At 45.9% G+C, this 25,039-nt stretch overlaps 1 protein-coding gene and 1 long non-coding RNA gene across 2 annotated transcripts; one reads left to right on the forward strand and one right to left on the reverse strand.

The window, feature by feature from the left end:
- The first annotated feature begins 382 nt into the window (after positions 1-382).
- Positions 383-3,621, forward strand: LOC307017409 (uncharacterized protein). The gene is made up of 2 exons (XM_079646995.1): positions 383-2,259; positions 2,346-3,621. Exons 1-2 carry the CDS (start codon positions 1,810-1,812, stop codon positions 3,111-3,113), a joined length of 1,218 nt encoding a protein of 405 aa, XP_079503121.1. The 5' UTR covers positions 383-1,809; the 3' UTR covers positions 3,114-3,621.
- Positions 3,622-7,223: 3,602 nt separating this feature from the next.
- Positions 7,224-8,241, reverse strand: LOC307017406. Its single transcript, XR_013802176.1, has 2 exons — positions 7,442-8,241; positions 7,224-7,359 (listed from the first exon to the last, which is right to left on the reverse strand). It is a non-coding gene; the product is annotated as an uncharacterized lncRNA (long non-coding RNA).
- Between the last annotated feature and the right edge of the window lie 16,798 nt (positions 8,242-25,039).

Here is a 25,039-nt window from a genome sequence, read left to right on the forward strand (position 1 = left end):
GGACATGAGGTCTGCCCCTTTGTTCAACTCGCCGCGCACATACAGTGCTCTGATGGAGAGTAGGTGCGCGCGCGCCCAGATCAACAGCCGTCTTGCTGTGTTCAGAAGCTGCGCTGAGCGTACCCCGCCCTGGCGATTGATGTAGGCTGCCACGGCTCTGTTGTCTGTGCGAATCAATACATGTTGATTCTGCAGCAGCGAGGCAAAATGCTGAATTACTCTCCGTACGGAGATCAATTCCAGCACGTTTATGTGGAAGGACATGTGAGTCGGCCACTGTCCCCCCACTGCCTGCGACATGCACGTTCCTCCCCACTAGGGTGACCACCCGTCCCGCGTAGCGCGTGCACGCACAGCGTTTGAACCCCGATTCATGCGTCCCGCAAATTGAGACCATGTCACGCATAATCAATGCTTGCTCAAAAAAGAATTGCTCGCTCTAGCTTCTTGAGCTCTTGGCAGCCAAACTAGCATTACTTGAGACTAGTTCAGCACGCTACAGTTGCCACACCCACCCCCCAGTATAACTGCTGACTAGGTTGTCAAATGTTGCGTCGTCGTCATGACAGCAAACGGCCGCACGCGCGGCGACAGACGCTGTGCAAAAGACTTCCGGCGGAAATGAAGTGCATTTGTGTAGGGTTATGCCGCGCTACCCGTGGTTTTGTCGCGTGAACTTGTCTATAGAAAATGGCGTCTGAAGCACCAGTAAGTAAAAAGAGAAGGTGTGGGTACAGGAAAGAGTGGGAGAGGGAATATGTGTGGCTGAAGGCTGTTGAGGGGGATAGTGAGAGGGTTTTCTGTGACATTTGCAAAACGTCCTTCTCAATCGGACATGGAGGCGAATACGATGTCAAACGACACAGACTGACTGACACACACAAGAAAAATGTCCAACAAAAAGAGACATCGAAATCTATGGATGCTTTCCTCCGACCCAAAAACGACTGTCTAGCTGACAAAGTCACTGCTGCAGAGGTGACGAGTGTGTATCACACTGTCCAACACGCTACATCATATCGAGCAGGAGATTGTGGCATAAAGCTAGCCCCAACGATTTATCCGGACTCGGACATTGCCAAGAGGATGGCCTGTGGTCGGACGAAGGCAGAAGCTATTGTCACTGATGTGCTTGCCCCTGCCTCTGTCGAAGATTGTTTCAAAGTCCTCAAAAGACCACTACATGAGCAACGAGAGGCAACAACTAAAGGTACATTTAAAGTTATGTTCATGGATGTAATATTGTGTTAGCTATTTATCTGACGTTAGCTAACTGATGTCTAATCATATTGATATTCTTCTACTATGTTAAAAGTCAACGTTTCCTTCACTTCAATGAAATTAAATAGCATCAGTAGCCAACGCAAACATAAAGGCTAAAGGCTCTTCCGTGCCTTTGTGAAACCAGGCTCTGTGTACCTTATATGATTTCACAAAAAAAAGCAACTATGATTTTTGAAAAGATGTAGGCCTAAATAATTGTATAGATTATATTTATATAAAATCAATAATGATCAAAACAGTAAAGTAGTGTCTTGTATTTTTGTAATAATCTGTTTTTAGAGAATCTCTCTCAAGTTCACCCCATCTGTGTGTGTCTCCACAGCCCACACGCCATTCTTCTCAGTGGCTTCAGATGCCTCCAATCATGGGAACACCAAGCTCTTCCCACTGTCAGTGCGTTACTGGACGCCAGACTTGGGAGTACAGACGAAGGTCATTGATTTCTATGATGACAGTGATGAAACATCTTACGCGATCCACAACCAGATAGTCACCAAGCTGGAGGAAAACGGACTGGGACTAGACATGATATCTGCGTATAGTGCTGACAATGCTAGTGTGAATTATGGGAGATACAACTCTGTCTTCCAGAAACTGAAAGAGAACAACAGTTCTATTTTGAAGGCAAACTGTGTGGCCCACATCGTTCACAACAATGCAAAACACGCAGGAGATCGGCTAAATATCGACATAGAAAATGTTGTCAACAAGACCTTTAGCCACTTCTCCTCATCTGCCAAACGCGTTGAGGAACTTAAGTCAGTTCACACCTTTGTGGAGATAGAGTACCAGTCCCTGCTTAGACATGTGCCCACAAGATGGCTGAGCCTGTGGCCTGCAGTGAAGAGGCTTCATGACTGCTGGGCTCCTATCAAGGCCTATTTTCTCTCATTGGGAGAGGAACAGTGCCCAAAGTCACTATGGCGGCTGTTCAGGGATGACCAGGATGGTGAGGGCAACCCCCTTGAATTACAGGTAATTATTTTGAATTGCATTCAACAGGGATAAGAGAAATTATGATAATGCAAAGAGTGATCATTGACTCATCTTACTTCTTTTAGGTTTACCTGTCCTTCCTCAGCAATGCGCTGAAGATTTTCCACGACACTGTGCTGGTGCTGGAGCGAGAAGATGGGACTGTCTGTGAGCTCTACGATATGATGTTCACCCTAAAAACCAAGCTACAGCAACGACAGAGTGATGGTTTCTTTGGGGCCCAGACGGGTGTACTCTTCCAGGAGTTTCCAGACAGGCAGGCAGCTGTGCTCAGAGAGGATATGTGCAACTTCTACCAGTCCTCTCTCACTTACCTGGAGCAGCGCTATGACTTCTCAGACTCCAACTACCAGAAGAAAGTGGCTAGCCTGGCACTACAGAAGAGCCCATTCAACTTCACCCATCTCTGTGAAGCTGTAGAAGTCCTGCAGCTAAGCAAGCAATTGGACATGGATGCACTATATGATGAGTATTGTGTTGTTCTGCCACACCAACAGGCCATTGTGCAGTCAGAAGCTTCAGTCGTTGAGAAGTGGGCCACCTTACTCAAGCACACACACACACCAAACATGACAGCATTAGCTTCTTTCCTCTTGAGTGTACCAATCACCAATGCTTCAGTGGAGAGGGTCTTTTCACTGATGACAGGATGCTGGACAGACACAAGGAACAGATGTTCGGTAAACCTCATCAAGTCAGAAATCCAGGTGAAGAGCAACTTCACATTCAGTTGCAAGGACTTCTACTCTTATGTAGTGAAAGAGAAGGCTCTCCTCAATGCTGTACGCTCCAACAAGAAATACAAGTTCAAGAAGAAACCTGAAGAAAACTAGTTAATATCCCATTTCTCTAAGATGTAGTTTGATTGATTTTGAACATTGGTGGACTGTTTACAGGGTTGCAAATTTACCATTTTTAGGTTACAGTTGCCTTTTAGGTGAAAATGTCATTGTTCTGCATAGGATTTTATGTTGGCAACTTTTTGCATTGTTGTCACCTTGTGATGTTGATGGGTTCGCACTCCTGTGTCTATACTGAAAAAACATTTGGAACCTTCTCATGAATGTTGCTTGAAGTGAATAAATTGCTTAAGTTAAATAGCATTTGCCAATTCATTGTTCAAAATGTTATGAATCTTTATTTAGAAAGAAATACACATTGGTGGCCTATTGATGGACATACATCAGATATTACACATGTCTAGTGGAATAGGGCACTATTAATGTACTATGTAAGATGGTATGTGCTAGAAATAGGTAAACCACTTCCGCGCCGGGCAGTGTCCCACATTGTCCCTCAGAAACATACCCCTTGTCCCCCCTTGGGCTTCTTAGCAGGTGGTCACCCTACTCCCCACCCTGAGAGAGATGCGTCTGTGAACACCGAGATGTGTGACGTAACTCTGCCCAGGGCCACACCCTCTGACAGGACGTGGGGACTTTTCCAATAGGTTAAGTCTGAACCCACGGACAGAGGGATGACCACTATGCGCCTCCTCTGTCGCACGGGGTCGATGCGTAGGCGAATAAACCACCTCTGGAGTCTTCTCATGTGAAGGAGACCCAGGGGAATCACCCCGTGGTCGGCTGCCATCATGCCGAGCAGCCGCATCACGGAGAGGGCTGTCACCACGCTGCCGGGTGTGACGCGTCGAAGGAGAGCTGTCAGCGTCTCCACTCTCTGCCGTGAGAGTCGCGCTCTCATGCGGGCTGAGTTCAATTCCACACCCAGGTAAACAATACTCTGGGAGGGAAGAGGACAGCTCTTTTTCCAGTTTATCATGAAACCCAGCTTTGACAGATGCGATATGAGCTGTACCGTCTGTAAAGCCACTTCCTCCCTGAAGCGAGCCATCAGCAGCAGGTCGTCCAGGTAAAATAGTACTCTCATCCCTCCTCTGTGTAGCGGCTGCAATGCCGTCTCTACACACTTCGAAAAGGTGCGAGGAGCCAGGGAATAACCGAACGGCAGACGGTTGTACTGGTACGATATTCCCTGGAATGAAAACCGCAGGAATTTCCTGTGTTGTGGGATGATGGGTACGTGGAAGTATGCATCCTTTAGGTCTATAGAGGTGAACCAGTCTCCCTGGTGAACACACTCTAGCACCCTTTTGACCGTCAGCATCTGAAACGGCCTTTTCATTATTGCCTCGTTGAACGCTGACAGGTCGAGGATGGGTCTCATTCCCCGCGTCTTTTTCGGGATAAGGAAGTAGCGGGAGTAATATCCCTGATTTTCTTCCCCTCGGGGAACCCTGGAAATAGCCTCTTTCAACAGGAGTTCCCGTAGCTCTGCTTGGAGCGCCCGACACTGTTCCCGGGATGACAGGCGTATCTCCTTTATCCCGTTGAACTGTGGGGGGGGGGGGGAGGCGAACTGCAGGGTGTACCCTCTGCTGATCAGCCTGCTCATCCATCTGTCCATCAGACACACGCGCTGCCACTCCGAGAAACACTCTGAGAGCGGGCGCACATGCTCGAGATGTGTTGTGGTTGTCATGACGACGAGCCACGCCAGAGCCCTCACCGCCGCTGCCCGTGAGGCAACCCAAGGTGGGCCTAGAGCGAAAGGGCTGTGAGGGGGCCTCCACACGCTGCGTTTCACTCCGACTCTCATCGTGAGGCGCGTACACGCTCAGAGGATGAGTAGAGGTGTGTGCAGTAATATCCACATGAGGCGTTACCACGGCGCTCATGGGCTTATTGTGACCGTGTGTAGGTGGCAGATCTCGGACAGAGGAATGCCGCGAGGTCTGTGGTTTAATAACCGAAAAGTTATAACCATCAGGCCCCCGCAGCGAACCCCGCTGCCTACTAATCAACAGATTGGAGGCAGCTGGCATAGTTACTGCGCTCTGTAACTTATTAACAGATAGATTAAAATGTGCAGGCTTTTGTAACGAACCCTGCTGGCTATTAACCGATAGGTCATAGGCAGCTGGTTCACCCAGAGTGGGGGATATGTGAAACCCATTTGAAACTGACGACAAAAGGTTGGAAATTAAGCTTCTTTTATTTCCTTCACACTCCCCCCCAAACAGTCAGGGCCGGCTCTGCTTCCTCGGCGGCTCTCGTGAAGCAGACGACGAACGGGAGTACTTTTCTTTTTTCTTTTCTGGTGGGGGGGCGGAGGCTTGGGACTGTGCCCCTGCCGCCGCCGACGGGCGAGTCTGCCGCCTCGGCTGTCTCTCTGCCTGCCGCTGTGGCCGGGTTGGCCGCTGCTGCTGCTGCTGCTGCTGCCGCTGCTGCCGCTGGTGCCGCTGCGGCTTCGCCGCAGGCTGGAGCCAGCCAACGTGCTGGCGGATATCATCCGCCTGCTCCGCTGCCGCTTTCATGGCCTCTACCATGGCCAAAAACTGGGGTCCGAACAGCCCTTCCGAGCTGATCGGAGCATCCAGCAAGACCTTCCTGGCCGGCTCTGTAACAGCCGCCTGTTGCAGCCAGAGGTGGCGCTGGATCTGCGTCATCCACGCTTCGATCCTCGCCTGGGAGACAGCCACGGACGCGCACAGCGTGAGCGCCTTGCTGGCCGCCTTGCCGATCTCCTCCGCCTCCTCTGGAGCCACGGTGGTGGACCGCTCCACCAGCGTAACCACCGAGTTCGCCAGCAACGCGATGTTGTTCGCCGCCGCAGACGCCTGAACTGCACTCTGGTGCGCCCGGTCAGCCTGGCGGGCGACATACTGATCCTTGGGGGAGGCCAACACAGGGCGCCGTCCGGCGACCAAGTTGGCCTGCTTAACCCCAAAGAACGCTATCAAGTTCTGCTCCAGAGCGGGGGTGGTTGCAAAACCCTCGTCAGTGAATCCCTCCACCTTAGTGAAGGGAACAAAGGTGGCCACCGGAGCCCTCAGGGTCCTCGGGTTCGCCGCAGCCCCCTCCTGGTACCTCCTAATGGCTGGGAAGCGCGGCCAGATCGGGTCACTCCTGCCCGTCTGAACGCGGGAAAAAACTCCGGCCATGTCATCCAGAGCTACCTTTTCCCGTCCTAGGGGAACGAGGAGACCCTTGCAGGCTGCCGCCTTGCCGATGATCTCCGGCAGCTCCAGCATGATGCCCCCCAACGCCGGCAGTGCCGTGGCAACGGAGAAGGGGACCGCGTGCTCGGCCGCCATACCCGTCCGGGGGAGAGGGGGGAGGGGAGAGCCGCATGGCGAGCCATGGAGGGAAACGGGGTAGGAGTCGTCCGACTCCTGCCCACCACTCGGCTCCAGAAACAGGCTGTCGTCCCTGTGCTCCTGGACTGGCCAGTCGTCCTCCTCAGCCACGGCAGCTAGAGCGTCCGCTCTTCGCTGCCTGTCGGCTGATGGGAGACGGGCACAATGCGAACACGCGACCTGCTGGTTGAGAGCCGCGTACGCGTGCTCTGGGCCCCAGACAGGATTCGCATATCGCGTGTAGATCATAGCTCATGATGTACCCCGTTTTACATGAGGGACAATCACGGACACAATTGTTGCTCATGACTCTAATTCCTTTCCTGTGCTTCAGTACTCTGACGGTTGCTGAAGAAAAAAGGGAGCAGATTGCCGGGCCACCTTCCTATTTATACCGGAAGGAGGCCCGAGGGTGGGGCCCACCTTGCGGGTGGGCGTGGACTACAAGTGTTTCAGTGCTGCGCGGGGGCGCAGGGGGATTACCCAATAGCGATAGCCTTAGAGGGCGAAGCCATATACGAAATAGAACATGCAGTTTGTCTGTGCCTTTTCCTCTGTGTTGTCCTGGCATATCGTCTCCCCCATGGTTTGCTGTGCTGCCGGGGGATGCTCCAAGTGCTCAGAGAAAGAAGTACACATGTAAAGTTTCCCCACTGACACAGAGAGGAGGGAAGAATGGCTGGCTCAAGTCAGCAGGAGCAATTTAACTATCACAAAAGACAACAACAGCAACAACATATGTGAGGTAATCATATTTTTCACAAAAGGAAGACCACACCATTGGGAAGCTTAACGTCTGTTTAATCAAAAATAAGGAACAGGGAGAGGCTTGCAAAACTCTGGGAGGTGAGACTCAGGTGCAGGGTGAGGGTCTCATTGCAGGTCTTCAGGCTCCATTGAATCCCCTTGGGGTTCTTGTGCTGAGAGAGGGAGAAAGGAGAAAGGGTTAAATACATCTAGCAACCTATAGGATGGGAAGTTGCTGACCTATTTGAAACTTACCTTGTGCTTTCACTCTCACTTAAGTCTCTCTCCCTTTGCCATCCATCCAAAATCAGCTGAGCTGCAACATAATACAGACAGGTAATAATCAACAGAATCACAAGGACATCATATGGCTCTGCTAAAAACACTCACTCATAAGTTACGTTTTAGTTTACTGTTTGGAAGTCTCAAATATGCACTCTAAATCTATATCAATAACGATGTATCACACAAATAGCTCTCTTCCTTATTATTGTGTTACGTGAACTATATTATACTAGCTTGAACTCTAAAATGGATATCTTCATTTCACCATCTCCACCCACTACAATCACACGCCCCAATGTTATATTTAACTAATATTTAACTCCCTCCATCCCGGATAAAAGCACGTTAAGAAGCCCCTTTTCTCTAATTCCACAACATTGGGTTGAAATAACATTAGGAGAACGGATTAATAGGCTGTTCGTGGTTAACGTGTGTCGCTAACATTATCCGGAATCCTAGCCTAATCTGTTATCTGTAAACGTTCCCTAAATACTGATTTAGGGATAATCTTCACGGAATCCACTAACATCCTTTAATACACATGTTAATTTGACTCAGGTGTGCTGATAATATCCGCAATATAAATCTTAGCTGTACAATTTACCACATATGGTGTTCTAAGTTTCCATACCTCCTGTGTTTTATGAGCGACTTATCAAGTCTTGGAAAACGGCATAAAACCAGACTAAACATGATAGTATATAAAACCATGCTCGTATCTACAACCTATAGAAATGCAAAACGGCGTCAGTTTAGACGTAATTCTGTCCTCCTGCAACATATTCGAGGTGGTTTTAAATAATATATCCATATTTATTTCTCTAAGTTATGTTTTTGTGTGCACTGAGGAGTCTCAAACGGGCGTTTGTTAAATCATTTTAAGATTGCCTTTAATCAATGTTTGAAAATGAATTATTCATATATGATAAATGAGAAGTAAGATTTTATTTATGGTATTATTTCCACATATTTCTCTCCATTCTTCCTTCTGCCAACGGTGTTGCAGTTTCTCGTCCCTCCCGTTTTTGTGCTTAGTGCGTACACAGGGTTGGGAGGGTTACTTTGTAAATGTAATCAGTTATTGATTACTGATTACATGGCTCTGAAAATAATCCGAATACAGTTACAGTTACGTGTCTTAAAAAAGTAACGTAATCAGATTACCTTTAGATTACTTTTGGATTACTTTCTTTTTCCATCACAGATGGTATGTTTTGGTGAACAGGAGAGGGAGCAAAAGGAAACTGAAAGTGTTTTGACTGTTTTAATGTCTTATCAAGAGCACAACTGAAACATAACATCTTAAACGATGTAACAACATAATACACTTTTTGGGGATGCAGTTTGGGATGTGAGGAGTGAGGGACACGGCTTAGAACGTGCGTGTCGCCTTGTGTCCTGCAAGTGTTGGCAGGACATGAATTAAAATGTCAAACTCGGACTTCATTTTAAGGACATTTCGGCCAGGGGTGTAGAGCTATTTATTTAAGCACCGGATTGGCAAAACAGGAGAGGAGAGTGTGTGCACCAGTCTGCCTTCATCTATGAATTCATGTCCGTGACACTCACAGTATCTGCTGCCCACAGCTGTTTTATAGAAGGAAAACCTCCTTCACTTCATGAAATCTGTGCAGAACCAGGAGGCAGCGGGACGGTTAACTCAGCCTCTGAGAAGAGGAGCGCACCGCGCAGTGCCTTTCAAACACCACCTTCACTGTGTATACCTTCAGAAATAATCATTAGTAAGGCTAAAGAGCGAGCGCAGGCTGATGTGTTTTAACCACACACACACACACACACACACACACACCCCACACACACACACACACACACACACACACACACACACACACACACACACACACACACACACACACACACACACACACACACACACACACACACACACACACACACACACACACACACACACACACACACACACACACACACACACACACACACACACACACACACACACACACACACACACACACACACACACACACACACACACACACGATTTAAACGCAGACTTTTGTTCCTCCATGTTTCGTTGTTATTGTTTCTCTTAGAGCCTCAAAATACTGAAATCTGTATTTTTGAAAATCTTTTTTTCCTTCTAATTTGTTATTCTTTTCTAAATAACACACTGTGATTTACTCAACAATAACACACAATTATCTTTGTTTTTATTTTTTCGTTTAATTCTATAATCTTGGGCTTTTTAGCATGCCTTTTAGCCGTAAATGGTGCACATCTGATAGAAAAGGACTTGTATTTTTTAAAGATATTACTGATTGTATTTGAATATAAGAATGTAAATACTGAGTTGAGAGAATAGTCAGGGGATTTGGGTGATGGGAGACACATCTATGGAATCACAATTTCAATAGCTTACCATTAAATGACAGATATGCCTTTTTGTCTGTGATGTTTTACAAATCAGATATTATTGTGTAGAAGTAAAACATGAGAAATAGTATAGCAATATCCTGTAAAATTATGTAAAAACATGAATAAAACTACACATTTTTAGATGTTATACATAAGTGTCCTACACTAATAATACAAAGTTATTATTAGTATGCTGTGTGTACCTTGTGTGAACCGCCTAGTGGTTAAAGCACGTTATTGAATTATATTTGTTGAATAATGTTATTTTTGTTGAATAATGTTATTTGATGAAAAAAATATTAAGAGTACATACTTTCATAGGGGGAAAGTAGAAGGTCAATGATAGAAATATAGAATATAAAAAATCAAGAAGATACTGTAAGTGATCTCTACAATAAAATAATTTAGTGCTGGATGTACAAAGATATTAATAGGAGGATGTGCAAAAGAGACAAACTAATTAACCTTTATTAACACGTTAAGGAATACTTTAGGTTAAGATCTTCTTTCAAATAAGAAAAAAGCTTTGGGTGTATCTATCTACAGATAAATATTAAGCGTGACAAAGTACTTAACGTCTAATTTATTGCTTTCCTGCAATGTTATGAAGCACTTATTTTAACTGATATTATACAAATTAATGATACTCTAATGTATGTAGATATTATAAGAAATGTGCAGAATTTGACAGTTTAATGGTGGAGGTATACACACATATTGATCGATGTCTTGTAATGCACTGTTGAGGAACCTGTGACCCACATTTTTCATTCATTGCATAACTACATTGTAGATGTGTATACGATATGTCAATAAAAGAACATATTGAAATCTTGAAAGGGATGTGCAAAATAGCAATTATACAGTCTTTAATTAACTATTAGAAGAGAATAACGAGTAATTAATATACTTTATAGAGATCTGCAGATAAATGTTTAGTCTTCTCAAGCACCAACTATCAAATATCTCTTGATTGTTGGCACTTGACAATCACCTATCCCTGAATTTTACTCAGGTGTAACTAAAGTCTGCTTTAAGGGTTGTTTATATTTCACATCATTAATCAGAATCTGCAAAGGAACTAAAATAAATGTAGTGGAGTAAAAATACCAGGTTAACCTTTGAATTGTAGTGGAGTAGAATTAAAAAGTAACAATGAGCTGTTATGTGGGTATATATTAATGCTGCCCATTATGGATACAAGTGATTTTCACCCTTTTAGTAATTACATGTTTTAAATTTGTACACACCAATGTGTTTCCTATCGCCTAAACCTCCGGGGCTGTACACAGTTTAATACTGTCAACTTCTAATTTTGGGAAAAACGAAAACGTCTTTTAAACTACAATTCCCAGTAGAGACGTGCCATAGAGAACATGTTGCGAAACACAATAGCCAGCATGTAGTTCTGGGGGGGCGTTCGCAGAGGCGCGGGAAGGTATTTTGAGTGGGGGTGCGGAGGTGCTGGACTCCAGTGAACAGTATTACGGGCACCAAAGAGCACGCACAAAAAAACTCCCCACACGCAAACACACAGTAAACCCGCGACTGTTACAATGAAGGCTCGATAATCAGCTCACGGCATATAGGCAGTGGTAAAGTGCTATTTTTTACGAGTGGGGAGCGGACCTCACCTCCTCTACGGGGGTCCGGGGGGATGCTCCCCCCGGAAGATTTTTTTTAAATATTGAAGTTAAAAGCATCAATCTGGTGCACTTTGAGAGCAACATTAAGAGATCTATGGATACATCTCTCAACACCCAGATGAAACACAACTGTAAGCAGATGTTCTTTTTCTTTATGGATATTTTACAAATCACTCCCCTTTCAAACTGTATTCTTGTTTTACTGCCATATAGTATTTCATAACTGTTTTTCCTTTATTCTCTTATTTTTTTTTATAACTATAATGATCATGTGAGGGTGTGCCGCGGAAATAATCTTTTGAATAATTTTTGACCAAACCGTTTGAGACCCACTGAGATAACTTAGACTAAAGTTAACTATCTAAACACTCAGAGAGTCCTTTAGCTCACCTGAGCCTCTCAGTCTGAGAGGAGAGCTCTCCTCCAGCTTGTTGTGGAACAAACAGCTCCGTATGTCCGTTAGTGCACCTAGCTAACCAGATGCTAACAACACGATCCCTGCTGCTGGCACCGGTCCCTCTCTCTCTCCCCCTCTCTCACACACACTAAATGTGCTATTTCCACACACACACAGAGCCGCGAGCTTGAATGACACAAGCACACTTTTATTTCCATGCAACTCTCTGATTGGTCTGGTGTCTTGCCTCTGTTGCATTCACTGAACACGGGAAATTACAGTCCTGCCGTCCTTTCTAGTGTCTTGATGAGGTTCACGTAAAGCACGGTTAATGTATTATATTATTGAGGTAGAATTGTCCGGGGCTACAGAAAAAACATTTGGGGCAGGCCAAAATATTATTTTACCAACAATGTGGAATTTATTGGCTACATATTACACAGATTATGCACAGCGGGAGCAGCAATAACCGACAAATAATAATTCAGACAGGGGAGCTCCGCACCCCCTGCCTGCCGCTAGGGGGTGCTGCAGCGCCCTCAGCACCCCCCTTCCCGCGCCCATGGGCGTTCGAGTCCAGTTTTGAATAGTCTGCCGTGGTTTCGTTCCATTTCAAAGAGCTTAACTCTCGGCGTAACTTTGGCGCACTGCCACTCCAACATCCAAATCCCAGAGCTTGAAGATTAATCACGGGGTTTGTCAACGGGACTGTAGTCCCAAACGATAGCTGGGGATTATGGGTAGTGTAGTGTCTTCGGCCATCCTAAACTGATTTTTTTTCGGATATCATATTGCCTTAACAACACCACATCTGGCGTCACAGAGATTTTCTGTTACTGTCCTTTCTTCTTAGAGGAAGTACAGAAACACATAACTCTGGATTTGTTTTCATGTTTGAGGCGCAATAAACGACACAGCAGCTTTTTGGCATGTTAAAACTATTATTTTCTGCCTCGCTCATGAGAGTAACAGCTGGCAAAATTACAGCCTTGCCTACTGATTTCAAATGTGAGCTCTAAAATGATATTTATAAATGACTATTATCATTATTATAAGCAAGACACTAAATGGCAAAGATATGTAGAAAATAAACGTATTTGAGATACGTTCATAACGAACGTAATGTGGGAGAAAATACGTTTCTAGAAGATATGTAGAAAATAAACGTATTTGAGATATGTTCATCATAACGAACGTAACGTGGGAGAAAATACGTTTCTAGCTAAACGTATTGAGAATGCAGTTTAGTTCTGTGGGAACTTAATTTTTAGGAAAAAGGGTTGGTTATATTAGCTGTACAATTTACCACATGGTGTTCTTTCCATACCTCCTGTGTTTTACGAGCGACTTATCAAGTCTTGGCAAACGGGATAAAACCCGATTAAAGGTGATAGTATATAAAACACTGCTCGTATCTACAACCTATAGAAATGCAAAACGGCGTCAGTTGAGACGTAATTCTGTCCTGCTGCTTACCGCATAATTTATGAGAAAACATTTCATAACATTAAGACAACAGATTCGAGGTGGTTTTAAATAACATATCCGTATTTATTTATTTCTCCAAGTTATGTTTTTGTGTGCACTGAGGAGTCTCAAACAGGCGTTTGTTTAATCATTTTAAGATTGCCTTTAATCAATGTTTGAAAATGAATTCTTCATATGTGATAAATGAGAGGTAACATTTTATTTATGGTATTATTTCCACATATTTCTCTCCATTCTTCCTTCTGCCAACGGCGTCGCAGTTTCTCGTCTCTCCTGTTGTTGTGCTTAGTGCGTACGCATGGGTTAGAGTTTGCGTGGAGGACCGCACATTTTCCCGTCAAGTTAGTATTTTATAAATCGCAAACATTGCGTAGAAACTGGCGTACGCCATTTTTTTTAGCGTATATCCCTTTATAAATGAGGCCCCTGATAATGTTACATTTTTTAGCAGCAAAGTAACATTACTCAAAGTATATGTCGGACCCAACTCATTTACTCTATATTTTGCATCTCCTCAACAATGGTCTGTATCATTGAGTAGAAAAAAACTGTCCCTACAATTTCAGGTAGATTAACACACATTTGTAAGAAAAGTTTACAATGAAGCATCCTCTTTATATTAAGCGAGCTGCCACACAAAGTACAGCTTAACATGCTAACCTTTGGTGAGCTACAGTTAGCTAACTTCATGTTCAACACAAAACCTCTAATGGCATTACATTGACAATTTTAAACAAAACTTAACTCTCAACTTGTAAGATAACGTTTAGTTAACTTAAACAACACATGATGTTTTTCAGGGGAAAAACAAACTGCAGAAAACGTTAGCTGCTAACTGTTGTTAGCTAAGACAGCTAGCTCTTGTTAAGGGAAGTAACATTAGCCTCCTAGCAAACATAAGGTTAAGTTACAGTGTTTCCCCTACCATTGTCTTGGAGGGGCGCTGCGTCCCGCCAAAGGAGCCCCGCCAACGGGGCCTCGCGCCCCCCTGAAATTCAAGGTGTTTAATAATAAAAAAAAAAGATATATATTAGGGATGTAACGATACCAAAAACTCACGGTACGATAATATCGCGATAACAAGTCCACGGTGCAGTATTTATCGCGATATTGAATAATAAAGGGAAGGGGGAAAAAAAATCTGAATTTTTTTTTTTTCAATAAAACATTTTTTTACTCGGAAAATGTTTCTTTATTACATAATAAATCTGATTTTTACAGCATTTGTGTAGGATAGCAGTATTTTAAAGTGTCAAAAACAAAGTGACAGTAACCGACTGGAACAAGAAAACCAGTGTTTTTGTACCTACTGGTACTACCAAACAAAGTACCGGTTAGCATTTTCTTTATGCCACTGCATCTCACAAATAAACAAGGACATTTAATAATCAGACCCTGCAATAAAATAAATCAAGTTTCACTTTAGTTTTTCAAGTAACTCAACTCAAACTCACGAGTCACTCACTCAGCATCATCAGACAGGTTTTTAGGAATATGAGAATGTCCACATTTCCAGGTATTTATAAGCTGGGGTGTTTGGGCATTTACAATATCCCCTGCTCTGGAAAAAACTCTCTCGCTTATTACTGATGTTGCTGGGACACCAGTGGTCGCGTTAACCGAATTTTTTATTTAACAATGACGGAAAAATCTTAAAGCAGTCTAGTCATTTTGACAGATTAGAACAAACTCGGAACAGCGCCAACGTTTCCCCAGAGCCAGGCTCTGGTGTTATGCCGTGTTATGCATGCCCTCCGAAAGGAAATGATATAGTTTCCAAACCGTACTTTGCCGTACAGATCAATACATGTCTGGGAGGTTTTGCTTTACGCTGTGCGCGTCCCGCGAGGTGCATGCACACCCCCCCCCCCCCCCCCCGTTGACAGTTCACGAGCGTGCTCTATCGTGAACTGTTCAGACCCGACGGGTAATAAGGGATTATGACGGATATTTTACGATCCTGTCTGTCAAAATGACGGACAGCGAAAAAGTCTAACGCCAGGCTTATTGACATGGCGAGATATAAATATATGGTTGGTACTTGTCAATGTCTCTAGGTGTGTAAATGTAGCCCTGTAAATACGATGTCCTTTTGTGTTATCTGTTGTTTTATTTTCAGGTTTTAACCTACTTGCTGCCATGTTGGACATGGATCTCTTGAAAAAGAGATCGATGATCTCAATGGGACCACCTGGTTAAATAAAGGTTTAAAAATGTTTTTTTTTTTTTTTAAATAAATATTTTTTTTTAAATCGCGGTAGATTTTGATAGTCTCACGACGGTATTGGGAAGTTTATTTACCGCGATACCGCGATATTCGGTATATCGTTACATCCCTAATATATATATATAGCACCAAATTACAACTAATCTATATCTACTTTCACTTTATATAAAACTTATTTTAACACATTAACGTAACGTTGTAAGAAAGCAAAACGAACCTTCGAGAAAGCTTTTATTCTCAGACTTGGCGAAATTGTGTAGTGTTGCTACCCTCCAGAAGGACTTTTAGTGCGTTTCCCGATAGACAGAGCTGTCAGAGCGGTTCCTCTCAGAAGAGAGCATTTTTAATATACCAAATTTCTCTGTTAATCTCCAAAAACAGCCAAAAACCTCAGGTTTGTTTTAATGTCATCAACTCTATTATTAATCCCTGTGATGTTTCTTCTATTGTGCCATCACCTACTCTCTGTGATAAGTTTCTTACATTTGTTATTGAAAAAGTATCTGCACTTAGGCTAGCCCACTCTAGTGCTACCCCAGATCCTGCTCCTTTTCTGTGCCCTGCTGTCCTCGACCACTTTGATCCTGTATCCCTCTCTTCTCTCTCGGATGTAGTCAAGCACCTGCGGCCGACAAACTGCACCTCAGACAGCATTCCCTCTCGCTTTCTCAGAGATGTTTTCGAATCAGTTGGAGCGAGTATTTTAATACTAAAAAACACCTCTCTTAGCTCAGGATGTGTCCCAGCTGCCTTCAAACATGCCGTGGTGCAGCCACTACTCAAAAAGAAAAATCTCGACCCCTCCATTCTCACAAATGTTAGGCCCATCTCCCAGCTACTTTTTTGATCTAAAGCCCTGGAGCGAGTAGTCTATGTCCAGCTGCAGTCTTTCTTAACCATGCATGGCATCCATGAAAAGTTTCAGTCTGGCTTCAAACCCATGCACAGTACTGAAACCAGACCCGGTGCCAGAACAAATCTAAAGGGAGGGCATATTATTTTCATGGGAGGGCACACAAAACCGTCATGTGCTGCGGGCCTGCGGCACAATATATATCAAAGAGCAGGGCCAACAGCATTGTGTAAAGACGCACACTTATCGCAAATCATACACAAATAAAGGGCAACATAGAAACCACTTTTGAAACATTGTGTGCGTGGCAGCACAAACACTGGTAAATCACGAGCAAGGCACACTGGTTAAGGATGGCAGCTTCCTCATCGTTGCACTCGGAAAGAAATAGAAGGACACGATGAACTGTTTAGCCCGCCTTGGGCATGGTTTATTCCTATGCACTGCACTCCAGACCCGCCCATCCAGGATTTGGGCCCGCCCATACAGGATTTGGGCCCGCCCATACAGGATTTGGGCCCGCTGTTTTAATCAGGGCTGAATACAACATATTGATTGTTTTATTATTAGGCCTATGTCTATTGTTGTTATTTGTAGGGCTTTGTCCTAATATTTATTTTTGTTTTAAACTATGTTGAAAGATTGGTTTAATATAATTGTTTTATTTTGCTATGAAATTCTGAATGAAATTCTGAATGAAAGGCTGCGCGCGAGACTGTTTTTTTCGCTGGGTTGAGTCGTGTGGGTTTTTGAGTGAGATGCGGCACAGCAGCCTGTCAGTTTACTCTTGCTAGATTAGTTTGGCTATTATCATTTATATTTATCTGCAACAATGGATATCAGGAAGTGGTTCACGAAAGGAATATGGCAACTCAGCGCCAGATGCAGGCACATTAGAAGAAATCAGTTACGTTACCAACGAGCTAGCAAGCCAGCCAGGGACAAGGGAGGCTGGCAATCAATTATATTTTGAAGAGAAATTGACTCTCAAGCCGGCTCTCTCACAAACTACTCTGTGCGCAAGCAGACCGCTGCACACGCTCTCTGCCTCGCTCAATCTCTCTATCTCCCTTCCTCTCCATCGTTCAACCCACCTCTCCACCCTGTGTGTGCTCCTCAAGTTTGCTTGCGTGCTTGCCCAAGTTGGCACAGCGTTACAAATGCGCCACAAAACCAACCAATGGATGTAGCCTATAATAAGACCGTCAACAGCCTTATGGCAACCTAAAACCCCTCTCTTTCTGTAACAACAATTCACGAGCGCCTCCCTCCCGTTGACAAATCTCGAGCGTCTAATAACCCCCCCCCCACGCCCCGTTGACAATTCAGATTTCCCGGGATATGTAAGTTTTGGGGTGGAAATCAAATGTTAAGAGAATCAGCTGGAGAGGACGCTGGCGTTGACTGTTCGCCACTTCTCCGCCTCTGTCACCCTCTATCACCCTCAGCTACCATTCGTTCTTCAAACTTTCGAATTGGACCACTGCCCTGCATTACACATCTTTAATGCAATGCACATTGTTTTTACATTTTTACTTATTTTGGACTTCTGCCTCCATTGCTGGCTGTAGCCGGCTGCCCTCACGTAGCCATCAAAGTGCCGGGTGGCTATTGCTATCTGCTACATCGCCTACTGTCTGTCTCTGTCCCACGCAACAACCGTGGACTCTCTCTGCCTCCTGCCTTCATCTCTGGGGTGCATCTGTCCCGTCCCGCTGCTCACATCCTCCTGCCATGTCGTGGATCTTCCTCGTCTCCACAACAATCCTCTACCTCTGTGAACCTAGCCCGCTAGCTGCTATCGCTGCCATCACACTGCTCCCAGCCATTCCGCCTGTCATCATGCTGAAATACTCCATCTCACAGCTGCTGTCATTGACCAACTCCTCCACTCCCTCTTCCATCTCAGTCATCAGACATCTTGGACTCCTTCGTCGACCCCGCTACATTCACCGAAGCACCCGCCGCAGTTTTGTTTACCTTCAGCATGGACAATCCATTGCATCCATCTGCTCCACGCAACGCACTGTCGCACACCTGACGCGTCATCAGAACGCAACTCCTACTGCTCCTCTTAAACTCTCCCCCGCTCACCTACACTCCCAGCTGCACGGAATACATGGAGCGGATCCCACTCCCCTCCGCCTCCCAACACATATAACAAGCCATTTCTCCCCACCATCAAGCCCCCCTCCTCTGCTCCACTGCCCCCCCTCTCATGCCCACCCCTGCGCTGCTAACCTAGACAACCTCATACCTCTCCAGCCTGCCACCACCCCTCCAACCCCCCACTTGACCAATTTTGGGCTCCTAAATATACGGTCACTCAACAATAAAGCCCACATCCTTCACGAACTCATCCTGGACAAATCCATAAACTTCCTTCTGCTCACTGAAACCTGGCAACAACCCAATGACTTCTTCTCGCTCAATCAAACATCCCCCCCTGGTTTTAATTACATCACTAAACCCCGCCCCTCACGCCGTGGTGGTGGACTGGCTGTCATCTACAACCAGAACATCCGGACTACAGAACTCACCCTCCCCTCAGTACCATCCTTCGAATTTCTCGCCTTCAAAACCCCTCCCTCACTGACAGTTATCCTCATTTACCGCCCACCTATACCACACCCCTCCTTCCTCTCTGATCTCACTGAACTCCTAACCATTGCTTCATCCCTCTCCCCACGTCTGTTACTCCTCGGCGACCTTAACATCCACATGGACTCCACCACCTGCAAACACGCTTCTGAATTTTCCTCCCTTCTGGACAATTTCTCATTTACACAACATGTCACCTTCCCCACCCACGATAAAGGACACATCCTTGACCTTGTCTGCTCCACCAACCTCACAGTACTCGACCTCCACCCCTGTCCCTTTCCCGTCTCTGACCTCAAACTCATACAGTTCACCACCGCCTCTCCCGTCCGCCGCCCCCCCCCCCATCCAGGAACATCACTTTCCGTAATTTACGCTCTGTCGATCCCCAGCACCTCTCCGACCTGCTATCCTCTACTCTCCCCCTGGACTCGAACCTCAGCTCACCCGATGATCAACTCAACCACCTTAATTCAACCCTACTTGCCTCCCTCAATAGCTTGGCCCCCCTCAAAAGGAAAAATGTCACTTTTAAAACCTCCTCACCCTGGTTCACCCCTGCACTCCGTAAACTGAAGCAAACCAGCCTCCAGCTCGAACGCCTAACCATGAAATCATCCCTCACAGTTCACCATGAATCCTACAAACTCCATCTCACTACCTACAGAGACGCCCTCACTGCCGCAAAATCTGCTTACCTCTCCACCATCTTTATCGACCCCTCCCGTAACCCCAGGACCCTCTTCTCCAACGTCAACAAGCTCCTCAAACCCCGTGCTGACACCCTCTCTTCCTCCACTTCCACTCTATGCAGTTCATTCCTCCAGTTTTTCTCTGACAAAATCACTGCCATTAATCACTCCCTATCCGCAGCATCTGACACACAAACATCTCCCCCAACATCCACCGCCACAATTCCTCCCTCCATCTCCCTTGACCTCCCGAGCCCTCCTCCCCACGGCATTCTCTCCCAGTTCACTCTGGTTACCCCCCCTGAAATACTCCCAACTGATCAGCTCCTCCAAACCCACAACCTACTCGCTTGACCCTCTACCCACCCCTCTTCTGAAGTCCTGCCTCCCCGTCCTCTGCCCCTACCTTGTCAACCTTTTCAACTCCTCCCTGTCCCAAGGAACTGTTCCCTCTGCCTTCAAAACTGCTGCTGTCACTCCCATCCTCAAGAAACCCGGTATGGATCCCTCCTCCCTCAGTAATTACCGCCCCATCTCCAACCTCCCCTTTCTCTCAAAAACAATAGAACGCATCATCTCCAAACAACTCTACCGCGATCTCCAAACAAATGACCTTTTTGAACGCCTTCAGTCTGGTTTTCGTCCTCACCACAGCACAGAAACGGCACTCATCAAAGTCCTCAATTCCCTCCTCACCTCTGCTCTCCCTCAACATCCTCATCCTCCTTGACCTGAGTGCAGCCTTCGATACCGTGAGCCACACCATCCTGCTTACCCGACTCCGGGATATCGGTATCGAAGGTACTGCACTCAGGTGGCTCCAGTCCTACCTCTCCGACAGATCCCATTTCATCTCCCTCAACAATCACTCCTCTACCACAGCTTCAGTCACCCAAGGTGTTCCCGAAGGTTCAGTACTCGGCCCCCTCCTCTTCATCATCTACATCCTCCCCCTTGGTCAGATTCTCCACCATCACAACCTGGACTTTCACTGCTATGCTGACGACACACAGATCTACCTCAGCACCAAATCCCCCCACAAACCCCCTCTCACACACATCGAATCCTGTCTGACTGCAATAAAATCCTGGATGCAACACAACTTCCTCAAACTCAACAGCAATAAAACTGAACTCCTCCTCATCGGCTCCAAATCCACCCTCAGCAAAACACCCAACCTGACACTCACCATCGATGGCACCCCTGTTTCCCCCTCCACCCAGGCACGCAACCTTGGCGTGATATTCGACCCCACCCTCTCCCTCGACCCCCACATCCTCCAAGTTGTAAAAACCTCATTTTTCCACCTCCGCAATATCGCCAAACTCCGTCCCTCTCTCACCCGCCCCGCAGCTGAGCGACTCATTCACGCCTTCATCTCCTCCCGCCTTGACTATTGCAACTCACTCCTCTTCGGCATCAGCACAACATCCCTCAACAGACTCCAGCGTGTCCAGAACGCAGCCGCCAGGCTCCTCACCCACACCAAATCATGGCATCACATCACCCCGGTCCTCAAAGAAGTCCACTGGCTCCACGTCTCACACCCGATCACTACAAACTCCTGGTCCTCACCTATAAAGCCCTTCACCATCTGCCCCCCCCCCCCCCCCCTACCTCACTGACCTCCTCATCCTCTACCAACCACCCCGGTCCCTCAGATCCACCTCAGCCGGTTTGCTTTCAATCCCCAAGGCCAAACTCCGGAGCTTCGGGGACAGAGCCTTCTCTGTGGCAGCCCCGAAGCTCTGGAACTCCCTCCCCCAAGACCTCCGTGAGTCTGATTCCCTCACCCTGTTCCAGTCCCGTCTCAAAACCCACCTCTTCAACTCTGCTTATCCTTAAACCCGCCCCTCCCCCGTCTGAACCAACATCCTCCTGACTGCTTTTCTGTTTTTGTTTTGTTTTTGTTTGTGTTTTTGTTCTTGTTTTGTTTGTCGACCTTACTCGTAATGTAAAGCGTCTTTGGGTCTAGAAAAGCGCTATATAAATCCCATTTATTATTATTATTAAATGCCCACCCAGAGACGTATGTCTGCCGCCGGGTCTGCTGCACTCGGACATGCTGTGGAGTGGATCAAGTCACCTCTGAGAGGGAGTTGGTTGACAGCTAAAAAAGCTATAATATCAACGACAGCTGACACGTAATAACGATTCCGTGCCAACTGATCTGCACCAAAGTACTAATTTCCTTATTTGTTCCGCCTATCTGTCTCTCTCTCCACAAACTCTCACATGAAATGTGTTCTTTTGATGCGGCATGTCTTAGCAGCCCTTTATCAGTCTGTCATGCGTGTTTCCAGTCGCAAAAACTTTTGACAGTAAAAGCCGCATCACATGAAGACGTATTTAGCCTACTTTAAACTGTCTACAGGGGAAACAAAAGGCTGCGTCTGCTTTTAACGAATATTCAAGCCACGGTCTGTTGTTGTACCATGCAGCGGCAAAAGTGCGCTTCTTTCCTGAAAACAATCTCCCTGGATAACGATCCAGTTTCACCTGGTTGGGTTTATTACCCCAAGATCATCTGGGGCTGTTGGTCTTTGAGCGGTTGCTGGCCCAATAGCCTACCTGTTGATGTGCTGCAAGGCAGCGTCTCGTCTGTAGTGGAGGCATCGGCACGGAGGAGGAGGATGCTGGCGGGTGTGGTACAGGGTGTGGCAACGCAGGTGGTGATGGTAGGGGCACAAGGAGCTGTGCCTCGGAGGACAGCGTTGGTGGCGGTTGCCTTGATGAGTCAAGGGTTGGGCTCGCTAACTCAGCCCTGCAGAGGTCAAGCTTGTGACATTAAGGCGTGCTGCTTCAACGGCAGGTGCCAGCAGCTGCATCGGCTGCAGTTCTTTCATCGCTATTTCGTTTGAATAAATCCTTAGACCTTTTTAAGCCAATGTCTGATGTCCATTTTGTAATTCAAACATAAATGGGAGTCTACAGAATGCACAATAAACAAATCCAGAATAGGCGGCAGAGTGTGACGCTGTGATTGGTCTAAATGTGGACGAATCACAAATCACAACAGACACATGCATTTATTTACCGTAGCCTGCCATTTTTTTTTTTAGTTACTATCTGACATCACATACATCGTAGCATAAAAGTTCAGTTTATTTATAATTAAAAAAATTAAATATATATATTTTTTAATTTTTATAAATAATAAAAAACTTGTTTATTGGTGGAGGGCAGGAATATCAAATGGGAGGGCCTGGCCCTCCTTGGCCCTCCCATTGCGCCGGGCATGACTGAAACAGCCCTTTTAAGAGTTTTTAATGATCTGCTCCTCGCCGCCGACTCAGGTAGCCCAGCTGTCCTGGTGCTGTTAGACCTGACAGCTGCCTTTGACACCGTGGACCATAGCATCCTGTTGTCACGACTCGAACAGTCCGCAGGCATCACAGGCTCTGCCCTTGCATGGTTCAGGTCCTACCTGACAGACCGCAGATTCTCAGTGCAGCTCTGCCTTCTTCTCTGCCAAAGCCCCTCTTACCTGTGGGGTTCCCCAAGGCTCTATCCTGGGCCCCATCCTCTTTTTACTGTACATACTGCCCCTAGGTTAAATTTTCACTAAACACAATATTCCCTTCCAATGCTACGCCGACGATGTACAGATCTATCTGCCTCTCAAAGCAAATGTCAAACACTCACTACAGCAGTTGATGGACTGCTTGATAGAGATAAAATCCTGGCTGAGCAAAAACTTCCTCAACGAGAGCAAGACTGAGGTTATCTTTTTTGGACCCCAACCTCCAGCCTCTCCGGTTGATATTCTGGGCCCCCTCAATGAAAACATCCTCCCCTCTGTCATGAACCTTGGAGTGACCTTCACCAGCACTTTTAAATTCGACAAGCAGGTTAGCACCGTAGTTAAATCCTGCTTTTTTTTAAATAAGACTATTGGCGAAGACCAAGTCGTTTTTATCTTTTAAAGACCTTGAAAGTGTTATTAATGCCTTTGTTACCTCCAGACTGGACTATTGCAACGCTCTGTATGTGGGTATGGACCAGGCCTCAATTAAACGCCTGCAGCTAGTCCAAAACGCAGCTGCACGTCTTCTGACTGGCCACAAAAAGCGTGACCACATCACCCCAATTCCGGCTTCACTACACTGGCTTCCAATTCGGTTCCGAATTTATTTTTAAATCCTTTTATTTGTTTTCAAAGCCCTAAATGGGCTGGCTCCTGCCTAAATAGCCGAACTCCTCCATCGCTACACCCCAGCCAGAGCTTTAAGATCTGCTGACCAGCTGTTGCTGATAGTGCCCAAGACCAGGCTCAAAACCCGAGGGCACAGAGCATTCGCAGCAGCTGGCCCCAGGCTCTGGAACACTCTGCCCCTCCATGTGAGGTCGGCCCAGACAATAGGTTTTTTTTAAATCCTCACTAAAGACTCACTTATTCTCCCTGGCCTTCTAGTCAGAGCGGAGCATGACACCTGACTATTTCCTGTGTTTTTGTTTTTTATATTTCTGTTGTAAATTATTGTCTTTTATTGTGATTGTAGTAATGTGTTTTTATGTGATTGTAGTAATGTGTTTTTATTACATATTTAAAACAGCATAGACCAGCTTAAGATGCTAATCTTCCCAGTCACCTTTCAAAAATCGCTTTTAAACGTGCTATATAAATAAAACTTGATTTGATCTGATTCAACCACTGCCGTCTCACCGTTCCCCCGTGTCCCGCCCTCTGTCTGTGTCTGTTTCTGTTTCGCCAGCAAGACTGCTGGTAGACCAGAATGAATACCAGCTTCACCAGCATAGACCAGCATAACTACCAGCTAAAACCAGCATAGACCAGCATGACATCCATGCTGGGCTATGATGGTTTAGCTGACCAGGCTGGTCTTGAACCAGCAAGACCAGCCTGGCCAGCTTGTCCAGCCTGGTAAACCAACTAAACCAGCCTAACACCAGCTAAAACCAACAACCATCTTTAGCTGGTCAATGCTGTTTATTTCAGAACGGACCTAACATTAGCTTTTTACTTTAGGTGATTACATTTACACTTTAAAAATCATGAAGTGCAGTTAATATATGCATATTATCCTGTTAGACAAGTATAATACATTTAAATGTGCCACAGATCTACATTTCAATATTTCAAATCCAATGGAAAATAGCTTTTTGTTGAGAGAGCCCTTGCGATGCTAATCTTCCCAGTCGCCTTTCACAAAATGTAATCTCTGCACCACAATGTAAGAGTCAACTGTTTGCCAATTTAAAAAAAGAACATAGACCAAACACCAACACACCAATCTCATATTTGA

Source organism: Notothenia rossii (assembly GCF_949606895.1).
Source record: "Notothenia rossii genome assembly, chromosome: 8".
Taxonomy (NCBI): Eukaryota; Metazoa; Chordata; class Actinopteri; order Perciformes; family Nototheniidae; genus Notothenia; species Notothenia rossii.